We start from the raw sequence: 17,301 nt of genomic DNA, 5'->3' as shown, positions 1-17,301 counted from the left end.
TTGATGGATTTTTTTACTCTAAGGACTAAATTGTTATAAAATTGAAAGTATACAAAGACTAAATTATTTGTAATAATTGATTAAATTGTTATATAATTAAAAGTACCAGGATTAAATCATTATAAACAAAAATTCAAAGACTAAACTGTTACTTTCATGAAAGTTTAAGATTAAAAGTGATTTTTAATTTTAATATTTAATCGACAATAATCCCTAGGCTGGAGAAAGTCGAGGTGTTGGCAAATCCTTTGCACATCATCTCTTATCCCCTTCTTCCAATGCTATCTTCTAAGTACTACAAATTTGAAACATAAATAATTCAATGGATAAGAGACTCAAGGTCACCTTAGATAGACTAGAAAAAAAAAAATGTTTTTCAAAAAAGTCATTTTTATTAAACTCTTGATAAAATTGTTAAAAATAGCTTTTGAAACATTTTGAAAGTGTTTCAAAAACTATTTTGAGGAATTGTCAAACAATTCATTTTTTTTTAAAATAATTTATTTTCAAAATTAAACGAAACACACCCACAATATTATTTAAGAAAATTTGATGCTACAAATCACTAAATCGATATTATTATCTTAAATTAATTTTAAGAAAATATAATCATTCTTTAAAATTTTAGTCGACTAAAATGTTAGATATCAAATATACATTTTAAATTATTTTTAAACATGACGAATATGATTTTAACAATTTTAAAATGACTGTCAAACAAATCAATAATAACTAAATTTTTCTTTGGGAAAAAGAAGTAGTAACTTATGTAATAAACCATACAACTTTGGCATGGTCCCAAACTAAGTTTTTCGGGTCGAGAAATTATAATATTCATGTCACATTACGATGTATTCGGTTTACTTTATGTTCTAATGCCTCGACCTCTCTTTGAATTCAAGGCCAAAGTAATTACTTTTCTTCGGTTCTCTATCGATGACGATCTTGATAAAAGTCATCTTCATTAAAGCTTTTTACTAAGCCTTCTACTCATCTTTCTAATTACTTGCAAGTTCTTTTTTACATATGCTAATCATCTCCATTGATGTGGTCAACTATTAATGCCAAATTTTGGACATATATATAGTTTAGTAAATATGATTTTTGAGATAATGGTTTTTTTTGACAAAGTATAACAATTCTTTTATAAATTGGTCGAAGCATATACTTTCGAGTAAAATATTAGATGTTTGATTCTGTATCTCACAAATTTTTAGATTATTATATTTATATATAACATATTTGGAAATGATTTTAAAATAATTAAAATATCTTTTGTCATATCTAAAATCATTTTGAAACATGTTTTTAATCATTCAAAGTTATTTAAAGTTTGGTTTTACACTTTTAGACACAACTTTCACACCATTTTAGTTGGTTATGAATCATTAAAAATACATCTTGAAGTGTTTTTAGGGCATGTTTGGAATATATTTTCAACTGTTTAATTTAAAAAATAAGTTATTTTGGAAGAAGTTTGAGTGTTTGATAACCACTTAAAATAATTTTTCAAATATATTTTAATCATTTTTTATCAAATAAGTTTTTTGAAAAACATTTTTCTTTTCGTAAGTGAATCTGTTAGGATCCTCCTAACAAGAACAGTGCTCAAAAATAGAGAATAAACTCAATGGCAATTCAATTATAGAAATATAGGAAAATGTATTGAAATATGCTATAAACTCACAAACAAAATAACAAGATAAACCCTAGCCTTTCGAGAGGGCTAGTATCTCCTAAATTTCCCAGCTAAATTCCCACCAAATTCTTCTCACCCTCCTACCACTCCCACTCCTTCTATTTATAGTCATATTCACTGACTAACTTCTTGTGTAATTACTCTTATACTCTTTATTAATATCAATACCAATATTCTCCTAAAAATCCTACTATTTCTATTCTATGAGCCTTATAGAATCCAAACGGAGCCTAAATATGGTTGGAACAATGTCAACATTTTTTATCCTTTTTTGAGATAATATAGGTCTAAAGAGCTAGATGTGTGATGATTTTGTTGATTTTAAGATTTTGTCTAAATGAGTTATGTTCATCAGTAAAAGTACTTGAATTTTGCTTGAAGTTCAATATAATGTAATGGCAACTTCAATGAGGTTGTTATCAAATTAAATACGAATTTGTAGAAAAACAATTCTACTTTCGTCCGTCATTATATTTTTAAAGTGTTCATTTTGGTCCTGCAACTTTAAAATGTTAAATTTGATTATTGCATTTTTAAATTTAGTTCATTTTGATTTCTAAAATATTTATTTTAGTTCTCATCCTTTTAAAGTATAAATATCAGACATATATTAAAATTGAAAATAGTATTTAAACTCAATTCCAACTGAGAAAGAAGTATGGAGGTGTAAATGGGCTTGGACCTCCAGTGAGCCCATCAATAGGTGAGCCCAATTTCTGGTTCCCCTTTAGATTTAAACCCTGTAGCTTTGCTTTACGTTATCAAGAAAGTTGTTTTTACCACACGCGAGAAAGTAGCTCCTCGAGGCGCGTGATTGCGTTTTGTATTTTTGCCTCTCAAATAAAAGGCGTCTGGGGTGGATCTTTTTAAAAGATATTGTACTTCAAAAAAAGAATATTTCAAAAAGTATAGTTGTTTACAAAAATATTTATAAAAATATGATTGTTTTTCTTGATAAGAAAGATGTGAAAAAAAAAAAAAAAAAAGACTGCTGCTGTCACATCTGCCGGGACTCTGTGGCACAGTCGGTAATATAGGTCGCAAGTTGAACTTCCGAACTACTTTTTTTTTTCTCCTCTTTTTTCTATTTGGATTTTTGGATAAATTTCATGTGAGGCAACCTTATAAGCGAAATACCGTAAATATCCTTATTTTCTTTGTCATTTATGATAACTATATTTTAACTTCATTTCAACCATCAAAAACTTTATTTAATTTTTGGTTTCAAACAATATATATCACACTCAACTTTTATATTTGTATCAAATAAATATATAAAGCAGTTAAAATTTATATTTAATATATCTCTAAATTTTATAAAGAGTTAAAAATCACTTTTAGTCTATAAACTTTCGTAAAAGTAGTAATTTAGTCAATAAATTTTGGTTTGTAACGAGTTATGTCTTAAACTTTACTATGCAACAATTTAGTTTCTTATATATTAAATTTTGTAATAAGTTAATTTCTATCGTAGAAATTAGTGTTAAGATTTAATTAATTTTTTTTGCATAAATAAACTGATGAACAAATTAGAGACTCAATGTTTTTATATACTAAAATATCTACACAAAAAATTAATAAATTTTGCCATCTAATTTTGATGAATTTTTCTATGTTAAGGACTAAGTTGTTACAAATTTGAAAGTTCAAGGATCAAACTATTATATATTAAGTTGGGGTTAAATTGTTACAAAACTAAAAGTATGAGACTCAATCATTATAAACCAAAGTTCAATGAATAAATTGTTACTTTCATAAAAGTTTAAAAACCAAAAGTGTTTTTTAATCTTTTGTAAAGTATCTAAGAATTTATACAACTTCACTTTTGTGTTTAATAAGTCTTTTTTTAAAACGTGTTTAAAATATATGTAATATTTTTTACGCATACACTTTTGTGTTTATCATTTTGGATTTCACTCTATATCTTTTATATCTATATTTATCATACCGGGGAGTCTAAAGAGTCTATATGTATACATCATTTTTGGGACAAAACCGAGTGGGGAGCACTAGATATATAGGTAAATGGATTTCACTCTCACCGACCTGAGAGGGTTTCTGTTTAATAGTTGGACCATAAAAGGTTGTTCATGAGAGGAGCACTAGATATATAGGTAAATACAATTGAATATGATTCGCATGTAGTTTAAATTAAATTGTGATATTTAATTGAGTAATTAATTAATTGGAAGATTAACTAATTATTAATTTAGTTTGATTTAATTGAATTAAAACTATAAGTTATGTGAAAGATGTTCATCTAAATATAATTTAAATGAAATTATTAATTAAATTAAATGAAAACTTTATGAGTTTAGTTCAAATAACCAAAACCAATCCGAACAAGTAGGAAACATTAAGTTATTGTATTGATAATACATTTTAATCAACATTGTATTTCTTTTTTAATTCTATAGGAAATAATGATAATAATAATAATCTATTTTATCTATCCATGCTATCTAAAATGAGCTATGGAGAATAAACATTTGATTTCCTTTTTAGCCTATTTTAATGATTGATTATGGGTTACCATTCGTTTGATTTTCCCTCTTATCCCTTTTAGTTGACGGTGGATATAGGGAGATTGTAGGTAATTTCATATTTGAACTACTAAATAAATTTTTTTAAAATATCATATTAAATACTTTGTTTTATCATTGAAAGTAAATAATGATATTTTGGTTAAAATTAAAGTTTGAAAATTTATTGAAATCAAAATAAATAAATAAGTCCATAGGTTTTAAAATATTACAATTTTACCTTTGACATTTGAGTTTTATTTCAATTTGGTCCTTATATTTCAAAATTTATATTCTTAACTTTTATTTTCTATTGAATACTCATTTTTCGTCTTTAGTGTTAATGTATATTAATAAATTTAAATTAATTATGCAAATTATAATTAATTAAGTTTCACTATTTTCATCACTTTTAAAATTGAATTTAAAATTTCACTTCATAATTAGATTAATTGTGATTAAAAATGTAAATCATTTAGTCTAGAGGTCAAATTAAAATAAAACTTAAATCTTCTGTGTAAAATTGTAATATTACTAATTTGAGCTTTATGTGTATAAGTGTTACTCATTTAATTTAGTAGTTAGTAATTATTGAAATATATATTAACTTTTATTTCTAATTGCGTCAAACCATAAAGTTTGATTTATTTACCACATTTGATTAATTTTAGATTTTGCTATAATTTTTAATTGTGTTCACATTATGTTTAAAGGTATATTAATATAAGTTAACTTTATCTAATAAAATATATATAAATGAAATTCAATTTGAATTTTTTGAATTAATTTATTGGTTTAAGAAAGAGAAAGAGGAAAAAAAAATGAGCCATGAGTGGAGATTATTGGAAATCGGGAGAGAAAAAAAGAGATATAATATAATTATTGCAAAATTACAATATTTTTGTAAATATTTATAAAAGTATCACATTTTCGTAAATATTTTTAAAAACTACAATATAATTCCAATTTTACCGTCTGGGTCCTTCATCGTACCAAAAAAGATAACAATAAATAAATAAATAAATGATGGAAGTCTAAAAAACATATTTCTGTCACTAAAATGATATTGAAGTAACAATTTTGTCAAAGTTTTTATATTTTTGGATTCGTAAAAATTTAGTCTAAATTTTATTAAATATTTAGTCTCTATACATTTTAATTTGTGATAATTTAGTTCTTATCATAAACATCGTATAAAAATAAAATATCTATTTTTATTATGTAACTACTTAGCTTTTATAGACCAATAAATTTGATTTTTAATTAGAGATTTAGTTAACACTTATTTTAGTGTAACTTAAATATATTCAACTAGTCAAGACATATATGACTAAAAAATTAGATAGATGTCTATTAGTGTCTATCATTGTAGTAATGGGCAGTGACATTTTACTCTATTTATAAATAAATTGGTTCATTTTCCTATATTTGAAAACAGCACAAGTGAATATTAGTAAGACTTTATCAATTAACGAGAAGAAATTGAACATTTTACAATCATAAGAAATAAGTTTGAACTATCTTTAAACTATAAAGATCAAATTTTTAGTTTAACTATTTTTATTTTACATATTGTATTTTATTATCTGAAGAATATAATTATTATTTAACTAATTTTAATAAAAATAAGAAAAAAAACTACTTTTTTAGTCTTTGTTTTGAGGAATGTATGTGTTTGGACTCTACTTTTTAAAATATAACTTTTTAATCCTCGAACTTTTAGGGAAATGTACATTTGGTTAAGATTTTAAAACATGACTTTTCAATCTCTTAAGCTTTAAAAAACATGTTTGAAAGGTCACTACATTCATTTAGTTATTATTATTTTAAAATTTTTAAATGATCTATTCTCTCTAAAATTATTTTAGTTATAAATATTTAAAATAATAAAAAAAATAATTCATAGATCTTTTAAATTTAATATTAAAATTTGGGGATTAAAAAAAGTACTTTTAAGAGTTCAGAGGCCAAAAGCACTTATTCTAAAAAAACTTGTAGATTAAGAACGTATTTTTTTTAAACCCATAAACTAAATGCACCTATTTTAAAAAATTAAAAAATTAAGAGACTAAAATAAATTAATTTGAGAGATTAAATTAAAAGATTTATATATATAAAAATTGCACATTTATCATATAAGGGGACCGTTTGGTTTGAGGATTTTTTAAATGAGAAGTGACACAATCATCTAAAATCTAGGTTTGTTTTATAGTTTTCAATATTTTGTCTAGAATTAAACCATTCTTGAGTATCCTCTTTCGGAAGGATTTTATTTTTCTTAAAAACAAATGTGAGTTTTTGTTTTTTTATATATAATTTCATTTTAAATATAGTCAATTAATTGATTAATATAAACTTAACAGAATTAATATAAATATTTTTCAATGAATAAATAACAATCAATCAAATATTTACTTAATTTTTTTTACATCAAAATTTATTAAATAAATGCAATTACTTATTTACTTAAAATATGTATTAATTAGTTAACAATCTTAAATTTATTTAATTAGTAAATTAGGATTATTTAAAATTTAGTTAGTAAGATTATTCATTTTTTAATGATCATAATTGATTACTTATTTATTTTTTATAATCAAACAATTATTTATTGAGATTAATTTTAATTTGATTCTTCGTTAAAAATTTAGGTGAAAAGACAAAATTTGTGTGACTAGGACAGCCACACATGTAGTTAACCAGTATATACATGTTTGATCTGCTTCAACCTGAATAAGTACATTACACTAAACCTAATTGATTATTTTATTCACATTTTTATTATATTTGTCTTTAATATTCTCTAATATAATATTTTGTGTTTCAGGTTATTTGGGAGTCGTACAAAATTATTGTGCATACTTTGCCTAATTTTTGTACGAATGGTCAAAACATATGACGGACGATGAGTCCTCTCATATGTTTTCACATTGGTGAATGGCATCTTACTGACAGGGTGATGAGACAATTCAGTTTTCAGCAGGATATCCCATCGCCTTGTAATACTGAACCCGTACTGCATGATACCTAAGGACTAGAGATTGGTCCGAAAAAATTGCACATTTGGTAGTGCGATGGCACTATCGTGCAAGGTTTATTGCAGTGGGGGTTTCTCTTGAACAGTTTGACACAGATGTCACTCCAGAATATATTCATTGGTATAATAATATCACAAGGCGCTACGTCACTCGTCCGGGAGCAGCTGTGGGTCATCTGGTAAATGAATGAATATTATCTAATTTTTTAAATTTAAATTTATTTTAAATATTGTATAATTATTTTATATTTCCCAGAGATCGAACAACAGTAGACTCTATGAGGTTGCGAATGATCCGAACCAGGTTCTTGCTATATGTAGTGACAACCAAAGCTATATGAAGGAAATTCATTATATGTACGATATACCTATTGTTCCTCCACCAACTCCTAGACGCAGAGGACCTGTTCGGGAAGAGGATGAGTTTGATGAGGTTGCACATAATGTGGAAGAGTTGCCCCTATGACGCAAACGCAGAGTCAAACTGATTATGTTAGTCCGATGATGATGATGCCAGCATTGGTTCAGGACATTATGACTCAGAGGCTGGTTCTTCGTCTTCATACGTGCATGGACATGGTCGGGGTCGTGGAGAGCATAATGAATATTTATATTATGAAGCGCCTGCAGAGGTACCAGAGCAGCATCAAGAAGAACCCAAGCAACCTCAAGTTCGAAGTCGACGACGATAACCAGCTCGAAATCGACGATGTCCGTCTTGTGGGACACATTGATTTTTGTAATTATTTTTATATAAATGAGATATTTAATTTATATATTTTTTTTATTTTTATGAGTTATTATTATTTTTAATTTATTATTTTTAGAGTTTAAATAAAATAATAAATATTTTTAGATTTTTTTTTTTATATAAAATGGAAAATTAAAAAAAGAAGAAGAAGGGATTAGAAAGAAGAAGGTGGAATGTGTAATAATTAAAAAGGAAAAAAAAAAGAAGAGAAATTTGTACGGTATTCTCGCTCTCTATCAAAATCTTGCTCTCGCTCTCGCTCTCGTTCTCGTTCACGCTCACGCTCACGCTTTCGCTCAAAATCTCGCTCTCTCAAACTCTTACTGTCTCTCATAATCTCGCTCTCGAATTTGATTAGCTCGTTAGCGGCAAAAAGAAGGAGATTCATTAGCTCGTTATTTAGTCAAACTTGCTGAGATGACAGAATCCATTTGAAAACAACAATATTTTCCTAAAAAAAAAGGAAGATCGAGGGTTCAAAATTCGACCTATCTAGGTCAAATTTTCAACCCTCGACTTATTTAAAACAACAATATTTTTACAAATAGTTTGAAAACAACAATATTTTCCTAAATAGTTTCTAAAATTACAACATTCTTTTAATTTTTCCATTAATTGATTAATATTAACTTAACATAATTAATATAAATATTTTTCAATGAATAAATAACAATCTATTAAAATATTTACTTAATTTGTTTTACATCCAAATTTATTAAATAAATGCAATTACTTATTTACTTAAAATATTAATTAATTAGTTAACAATCTTAAATATATTTAATTAGTAAATTAGGATTATTTAAAATTTAGTTAGTACGAATATTCATTTTTTAATGATCATAGATTACTTATTTATTTTTTATAATCAAACAATTATTTATTAAAATTAATTTTAATTTGATTCTTCGTTATGAATATATGATCATTATTGATGATTTATATTTGGTTAATTATTTATTGTGGTTGATTTTTTTCTTCATTTATTATTAACTTATCATATTTATAAGAAAATAGTATGATTTGTTAATATTCTTTATTATCATATCATATTTTTATCTCATTTTTTCTCCACTTTTTTTTTATCTAATGTATTGTTTATTAAAATATAAAGAAAATTACCTTTTAGTCTTGAGAGTTTTGAAGAATATGTGTGTCTGGTTCCAAAGTTTTCAAAACATACATTTTTAATCTCCAAGTTTTTAAGAATAGGTTCCTTTGGTCCCTATGTTTTGAAAATATATCTTTCTAATCCCAAAATTTTTAGAAATAAGTTAAAAATGTTTTTGCATTATTTTTTTTATAAGTATTTTAAATTAAGAGTAAACATGTATAAGATTTCATCTTCTCTCTAAAATTATTTTTTAAACATATTTTTGTAATTGAAAATTTCATATAATTACATGAGTAAAAACAAAAAATAATCCAGAGACATTTTAAACCTATTCTTAAAAACCTAATGACTAAAAATTTACATTTTGGAATTTCAAGAACTAAATGCACCTATTTTAAAAAGTTGAGACGAAAAATGTATATTTTGAATACTCAGACAGAAAACACATTTATTCTTCTAAATTTGGAGACTATAAAGGTAATGTGCCCTAAAATATATTTTTTTATTATTTAATTAAAATTAAAATTTACTAAAGTTGGACTTAATGAATTAAAAATAATTAAATATTAGATTATAATTAATATGAGATTCATTAAATATAATTAATATGAGATTCATTAAATATATTAATCGATTAATTTTAATGATAAATTGCTCCGTTTTTAAATATTTATAGTTAAAATTATTATTAATTATCAATTAAAATTTATATAATATTGTGATGCTTAATTTTATAAATTTAATAGAAGCATAATTTTTGAATTTTATGAACAACCAATTACAGTTATGTTTAATTCTGGAGCTCCTATTTTCAGACATTTTTTAATACCAAACATAAAATCTTAAACCAAACGGTGAACTAAAATAGTGTTTTAACAATTGTTTTATTTGCAGTTTGTTAACTGTTACGGAAGCGTGTCTCTTCCTCTTAATTTTATAGACTAATAGGATTTTTCAGCATATAAAATGTCTATTTTACCCTTGTGTTTTTAAAAAGAACCTACCTCCTCTTCTCACCATTCACGTTGCCTCTTCACTCTCCAAACCAACGGCGAGTTCGCTCGTCGGCACGACGACGGCGAGTTCCAGGCCACCTTTTTTCAGCTCTCTCCGCTCCCTCCATCAACTCCCTCGCTCTTCTTCAGTAAGTTTCCGATATCATTTCTCTTCATTTCCATTTCCATTGCATCTTTCTGCTTCAGTTTTCATCAAAAGTGGAAAGATAAAAGACGCAATGGTTGTTCTAAAGACGGAATCGTTGTTGTTTTATCTTTTTTTCTGCGTTTGGATCAGTGAATGATCTTTTGGATTTCACGAGTTGTGAAATATGCTGTTTTTTGCTCTCGGTTTTCTCTTTCTTCAGTATTCGTTATTTGAGTTTGATTTGCACTGGGATGTTTGTATTACTCGGCTGGAATCTTGCAATTCCTGCTACGAATGATGCTCCCTCGAAGATAAAATTATTATAATATAAATCAATCTCTAGAGAATTATTGTTCTTTACCTGATTTTCTTTCGCTGCCTATCTCAATGTCCTTGATGTTGTGCCTTCTCAATGTTTAGTGGTCACCAACATCATCTCATTTCTGCCTCCCGCTTTCTTCTTCAAGCTCAGATGTCCGTTTTTCTATAAATCGTAAAGATACTGTATTGTCCCATAAAAGCCAGAGGGGTATTTCTTAAATTTGTATTTCAGATTGTAGAGTCCAATAACTTTGGCCATTACTAGAAGTAAGCGTTCACATTCTTCAATAGAGCAATTAAGTTATTTATCATACTGTACAAGTTGAATTCCAAATTTTGATTTGGTACACTTCTTCTCAAGATATTTGATTTCAGCTCATTACGTGCATCAAGTTGCTTTTTCCGGACCTTTTGAATTACAAGTTTTTTGCCCAATTTTAATTCACATATACAATGTTCATTTACAGAAATGTCAGTGTTAGGACGGAGAGGAATTCATTACTTTCAGAAACTAAATTCTGCAAATATTCCCACCGCATTAATTGAGAAGGGTCAAAATCGTGTTATTGAAGCATCTCTAACACTCATTCGTGAGAGAGCGAAGCTTAAGGTATTCTCGTCTGAAGAATAATTATTCTTATTTCTCATATTTTTATTGATTTAGTTCTTTGTAATTTGTTTCTTGTTAAATAAATTCTAGATAGCCTAATCAAATTGATAAGACTCTGTGATTGATTATATTGAATCTATTAAATTAAGTTGAGAGATATTTGTTTAGAACCTGAATAGGTATGTATATAACTTAGTTATTTAAAATTTGATAAATTTATTAAGCACCCAACATTTCTTCAATAAATTTTATAACTTTGTTTATCTCTAAACCCAAGGGTTGGGTTGTCCTTTGCTTGGGATATTTGCAGATTCTCTCCGGAAGGTTTTGGCGGTAAGCTTTCCTTTAGAACATTTAGTATTTTAAAAGTCCTGTAGTTTCTTAGAGTTGATCTTAGGTGGGTGAAGCCTTCCTAAGGGTTAGTGAGTGAGTGATGTTGGAATGATTTTGTTTTTTTGGCTTTATTTTTAGTTCGATTACCGTGTTACTGTGTAATAACTTTTCTTTATTTTAATATCTTTTATTTTAATTTTTTTTTATTAGTTACTTGTGGTTAAAATATTCCACTATAAGTTTAGTTGTTTTCATGGGCTGGTTTTTAGCCTAGTCCCTAGGTTGTATTTGAGGTATTATTCAAAAGATTAGATTCAAGAAAACTCCAAGATTAGTCCTACATTAGTCCGGATTAAAAACAAAAACCCAATATTTAGTGTTGATACTTGAGTTTGCCAACAGCCAATTACGATATTAATCATTAAGCTTTTGGATTTGTTCTCCTAGGGTGAGCTTGTGCGTGCTTTAGGAGGTGCTATAGCATCAGCTTCTCTTCTTGGAGTTCCTCTGGGTCATAATTCATCATTTCTTCAAGGTCCAGCATTTGCACCTCCTCGAATCAGGGAGGCCATCTGGTGTGGGAGCACAAATCCAACTACAGAAGAAGGTATTCTATTCTGTTGCCTCTAGGAAGTTTCATAAAATTAACTTGGTATGTATTTAATGTGGAATAGCATTAAAGTTGGTTTATTCTTAATATAGAATAACAATAGTAGCATTATCCTCTGTTATTACTTGAAATCTTATCACCTTTTCTATTTTTCTAGATGGTAAATCATAATTTGTTTCATTGTCTTGTATTCAAGATTTCAAAATTAGCCCCAAAGAGTCGTGGGTATAAAGTTTTGATAATTCATATGAAAATCATCAAAATAAGATATATTAGAACATTATGGTTTCAGAAGCAAGCAAGTTGAAGAAACTAATTGTGAAACCTAGGGAATTTTTAATGTATATTGTCTTGTCTGGACATTCATTTACCTGCAAGTTGGGCTACTTGACTAGACAACAGTTCTGTGTGTAACCCCCTTGCCTAATAGCTTATGTTAGCTGAAATTATGAACTCCATTGGCAATTCACGTGCCGAGTGAAAAACAATGCTTTTGTAATGCAGGGAAAGAACTTACTGACCCAAGAGTGCTGACTGATGTTGGCGATGTCCCTGTCCAAGAGATCAGGGACTGTGGTGTAGATGATGAACGATTGATGAAAGTTGTGAGCGAATCTGTAAAGCTAGTGATGGAAGAGGTGAGTTACTTTGGAGCTTGTTTTAATTTATTTATATTTTCTTCTCTTTAATAGTTTGAGGTTGACCAGTGGATCGTCATTGATTAGTGATGTTTCCAATCCACTTTACACGTGCAATGACAAATTTAACGAGTCTGTCAAGCTGGTAATGGAAAGGATCTTATTTTCCTAGTTTGTCCATGTGTGATATCGTTAACCTTATATGTCACCACTAATCAGAAAGATATGGCCCTAGGCCCTTAACTATTCGTAGTTCATTTGATAACTTCTTTGTCATCAGTGTTTTGAACCTTGCTACTTCAGGATCCACTTCGGCCATTGGTTTTAGGAGGCGACCACTCCATATCTTACCCTGTGGTCAGAGCAGTTTCTGAGAAGCTTGGGGGTCAAGTTGATATTCTTCATCTAGATGCTCATCCCGATAATTATGATGCTTATGAAGGAAACTACTTTTCGCATGCTTCTTCTTTTGCACGAATTATGGAAGGTGGTTATGCCAGGCGACTTTTGCAGGTAAGTTTCTTTCCTTGAAAGTGTGATTTTAATATGAAATTTGAAGTCGGTGTTTTTCTCCTTTGACAACTACTTTATTTTTATAGTAGTTTTGATTCTGCGAGCTTATGTCAAAAGAGGGGTTCAGTCGGGTGTGGGGTTTTCCCCCCTCTTTCTAAGATAATACTTATTACTTACGGACCACCCTTAAGTTTTTTATCAGTAAAGGGAGAAAACAGATGCTTTTGTTTTTTTGTTTTGTTTTGTTTTTTTTTTTAAATTGTTAGTTGTTAGATAATCGTGGTGTCAGGAGGATTCTTCTTTCAATTTTCAAGCCCCTATTGTTTGTGAAGGGACATTCCTTGACTTGCATGCTTATTGTGTATTCCCCTTTCTCTTCTCCCAGAGCAGAATCTAGTTCTCACTCATATACTGAATCAAAATCTTGTTGCCACCCGTATAATGATAAACGGATGTTTTAGTGAACTTGAGTAATGGTTTCTCATTTCAGGTTGGCATAAGATCAATATCACAAGAAGGAAGAGATCAGTGCAAAAGATTTGGAGTGGAGCTATATGAAATGCGAACCTTTTCGAGAGACCGTGAATATTTGGAAAATTTGGTCTGTCTCTCGCTCCCTTTCTCCCTCTCAGAATACATGCATAAAAATTTTATTAAAAAAATACATGTATTTGTTCCTTTTAAACAGAAATATGACGCCCCTTGATAGGCATTGTTTGCTTTCCTAACTCTACTGTGTTATATCATATGCAGAAACTGGGGGAAGGGGTAAAGGGTGTTTACGTTTCAATAGACGTGGACTCTCTCGATCCAGCATTTGCTCCTGGAGTGTCTCATATTGAGCCAGGAGGTTTGTCTTTCCGTGATGTTCTGAACATCATCCAGAATCTCAAAGGGGATATTGTGGGCGCAGATGTTGTCGAGTTCAACCCTCAGCGAGACACTGTCGATGGGATGACAGCCATGGTTGCTGCTAAGTTGGTAAGAGAACTCACAGCTAAGATAGCCAAGTGAAAAGCAAAGCCTTGTGTAATTCATCCATTAGGATTCTTACTACTGTTTCTTGCGCACTATGAAAGACCCATTTTTGCAGAGGGAACTTCTAATCACCCAGTAAACTACTAGTGAACTGATGAATGATGAACATTATAAGGTCTCATCTATGTACTCCAGGCAACATGCTGACCCTTCCTTTAGAGCATATCTTCTTTACATAGGAAAGGTCTAGCATTCAAAAGTTGATGGAATCACTTGAGAGTAATAATTATAATCATCCCAATCAGTTCTTAGTGTAGTAGCAAAGCTTTATCAAATATCTGTTAGATTTTTTCCTTTTCCGCCTTCTCTAACCTTTATTTTGAGTTCGTTGCCACCGTGTTGCTCCCTCCACTAGTAATTGTCATTCGTCATCTTTACTGAAATTCTGTCGTCCATTCTAAAAATCGTCGTTGTCGTTAATATGGAATGAATGAGGAGTTATTATTCATTCAATATGTGAAACTAAAAGAGATTTATCCTCCCAATAAAAGTTATTATATTAGCAATAATGTCTTGGGCCATGATAAACATTAACTTTTCATTTTATTGGCAATGAACTCGAACTTTCGATTTGACAATCATATTAGATGATTGTATTAAATTTAGATAAAAGTACATTTTTAGTCGTTGAATTGTTAGGAATAAGTGTGTTTGATAGCCAATTTAGTCGATTAGTTTTGAAAAAATAGGTTCAGAAGGTTCTATTACATTAATAATAATTTTTAATAATTATTCTAAAATATATTTAAAAAGATCCTTTCTGCCTTCTTTTATCTTTATCTTACTCTCTTCTATCTTATTTCTTGGGCTTCCTCTTCGTGGACCCAACTGGGTTTGAACTAAGCTAATTTCTTGGGTTTTTTTCATAATTTTGTTTGTTCTATGATTTTTTTGTCCTTGTTTGGTTTGTTGAGATGAGTTTGGGATTATATTGAGGAATTGGGCAATGATCGTTTCGTTCTTAGGTGTGCTTAATTTGAGTAGATATGAAGATCATTTTCGTAAAACTGTTGGGGAATTATGATGGAGGAAGGGGAGGAGAGAATGATTTTCTTTATTCTTTTTAATTTAAAAATGTTTTAAAATAATCATTAATGTAGTAGGAATCTTTTAAACCTACTAGCCATGCACATAAAAATAGTAATAAATGTAGTAGGAATCGCATGTGGCTAAACATCTGAACATGAGTTTTATTGGTGTGAAATTTCAATAACAAATATAAAGTTTTGTTGGATTGTTCATGATCATAATGGTCGGGTGCTCTTATGTGGTTGCAAATTTATCTAGAAGAAGAGTGACATCAATCTTCTAGAAGCTAAGGCCATTTTGGAAGGCTTGAGAACGATCAAACAGGAATGGGTGGGTGCAATCCTCATATGAAGGGAGGTTGCTTCTGATTCTCTGGAGGTTATCAACCTCATCAATGGGGTGAATTTGTTATGACTTTTGTACAAGATATTATTTTTGTGGGCAAGTCTGTTAATGCCTCTTATCCCTCGTGAGACGAACAAAGCTGTCCATGCTTTTGCAACTTTGACTTCCTCTTAGGGTCTTTTTTTTGGAAAGAGCTTTTTCCAAGTAATATTCTCCCATCATTCTTGATGAGGAGGTTGGGTTGTAGTTTTTTTAGTTGATTAATGTTTATCTAAAAAAACTATATATATCTTATTTTATGTTAATTCACAACAAATATAAAATGAGTTGTACGTGTTTGAGGACCTTTGAAACATTTAAAACATAAATTTTGATTGTGACATACTAAATTTAAATCAATGTACTTTTCATAGGATTATAAATTGTAAATTTTTTCACATGAAATTATAAAAGTGATGAAATAACAATACAAAACATCAACTAACTTATGAATTAATATCTTTGATGATTATTCATTTTGTTAGCATGCTTGTGTAACTCAAAAAGATTTATTTTCGAATAAAAAGTTAGAGATACATATGATACTAATATCTTTGTTTTAGATATCTTTCGAATAATCTATCAAATTTGATTTTGTTGCTTATTGTTATTGTTGTCATGGGTAGTTCTCCTAACATAATAAATAAAAAATATGAAATTTAAACACATGAAAACAGATAAAAATTTTGAGTCAAATAAATAAATAAAATACCTATGATTCTGACGATAAAGTCGAAATTATAGAAATCTAATCCAAGATCTAACTGAAAATAATAAAATAATAATAATATAAAATTTCAGGATCTAACAAAAGCTACATGCTCAATATTTAATTTTCTTTTTCAATTGATTCTTTTCCGATTGAGATGTATGGATCCATGGGCCTATGTGTCGAGAGGGATCCTGTTCATGGATTAACGAAAATGTGCAAAAGCTCTATTTGCCTCTGCCATTCTATGAGTCTCTTCCTTTTTACGTATGGTATCGCCACTCCCTTTGGCAGCATCCACTAATTCGGAACAGAATTTGAAAGCCATATTTCGACCTGGACGTTTTCGGGATGCCCCTAATAACCAACGAATGGCAAGTGTTTTTCCTTGTGTGGATCCTATTAAAATGGAAACTTGATGAGTTGATCCGCCTACAGAAATTAAGACCACTATTACCAAACCTAAGGTTATACTCAAAATCAGATTTGAGTTATTATTAGATATAGGTATTTATCTATCTCTTTCCCTTATACCTTATGTAATGTCTTCTTCCTAAGAGTCTGCTTCTTTGTTAAGTAAGAAATTGCGTACGTAAAGGAATCCTTCTATAAGCCGGTTCGTAGCCGGGTTGAAACAATAACACAAATTTATAGATCTTTGTTATGGTTGAAAATGTATACACTCTAAATATAATTGTGTTGCTACCAAAAGGAATAAAATTTTAAATATACTAAATAATTTGTTAAATGGGAGAAGATCCATGTGACAAATTGAAAACTAAAGGCTAAATTATAAAAATTTTCATGAACTTTACACTTTGTGTAAAAAATGTCCATGAAATTTCAAAAG

At 28.7% G+C, this 17,301-nt stretch overlaps 1 protein-coding gene across 1 annotated transcript; it reads left to right on the top strand.

Annotated features, from left to right (window-relative positions):
• Window positions 1–10,116: 10,116 nt before the first annotated feature.
• Window positions 10,117–14,585, top strand: LOC120092682 (arginase 1, mitochondrial-like). The gene is made up of 7 exons (XM_039050833.2): window positions 10,117–10,267; window positions 11,055–11,197; window positions 11,978–12,137; window positions 12,645–12,778; window positions 13,082–13,291; window positions 13,782–13,892; window positions 14,045–14,585. The coding sequence occupies exons 2-7, from the start codon at window positions 11,057–11,059 to the stop codon at window positions 14,303–14,305; spliced, it is 1,017 nt and encodes a 338-aa protein (XP_038906761.1). The 5' UTR covers window positions 10,117–10,267; window positions 11,055–11,056; the 3' UTR covers window positions 14,306–14,585.
• The last annotated feature ends 2,716 nt before the right edge of the window (window positions 14,586–17,301 follow it).

The sequence above is a fragment of the Benincasa hispida genome, chromosome 12 (genome assembly GCF_027475165.1).
Source record: "Benincasa hispida cultivar pf3 chromosome 12, pf3_genome.v1.1, whole genome shotgun sequence".
NCBI lineage: Eukaryota > Viridiplantae > Streptophyta > Magnoliopsida > Cucurbitales > Cucurbitaceae > Benincasa > Benincasa hispida.
This window is presented reverse-complemented; position numbering and strand designations above follow the sequence as displayed.

Bases quoted from the DNA above. Each gene is read 5' to 3' on its own strand.
- LOC120092682 (XM_039050833.2), top strand. From the start codon at position 11,057: ATGTCAGTGTTAGGACGGAGAGGAATTCATTACTTTCAGAAACTAAAT. The intron at 11,198-11,977 runs GTATTCTCGTCT...TTGTTCTCCTAG, and splicing joins GTGAGAGAGCGAAGCTTAAG to GGTGAGCTTGTGCGTGCTTT. The intron at 13,893-14,044 runs GTCTGTCTCTCG...TATCATATGCAG, and splicing joins GTGAATATTTGGAAAATTTG to AAACTGGGGGAAGGGGTAAA.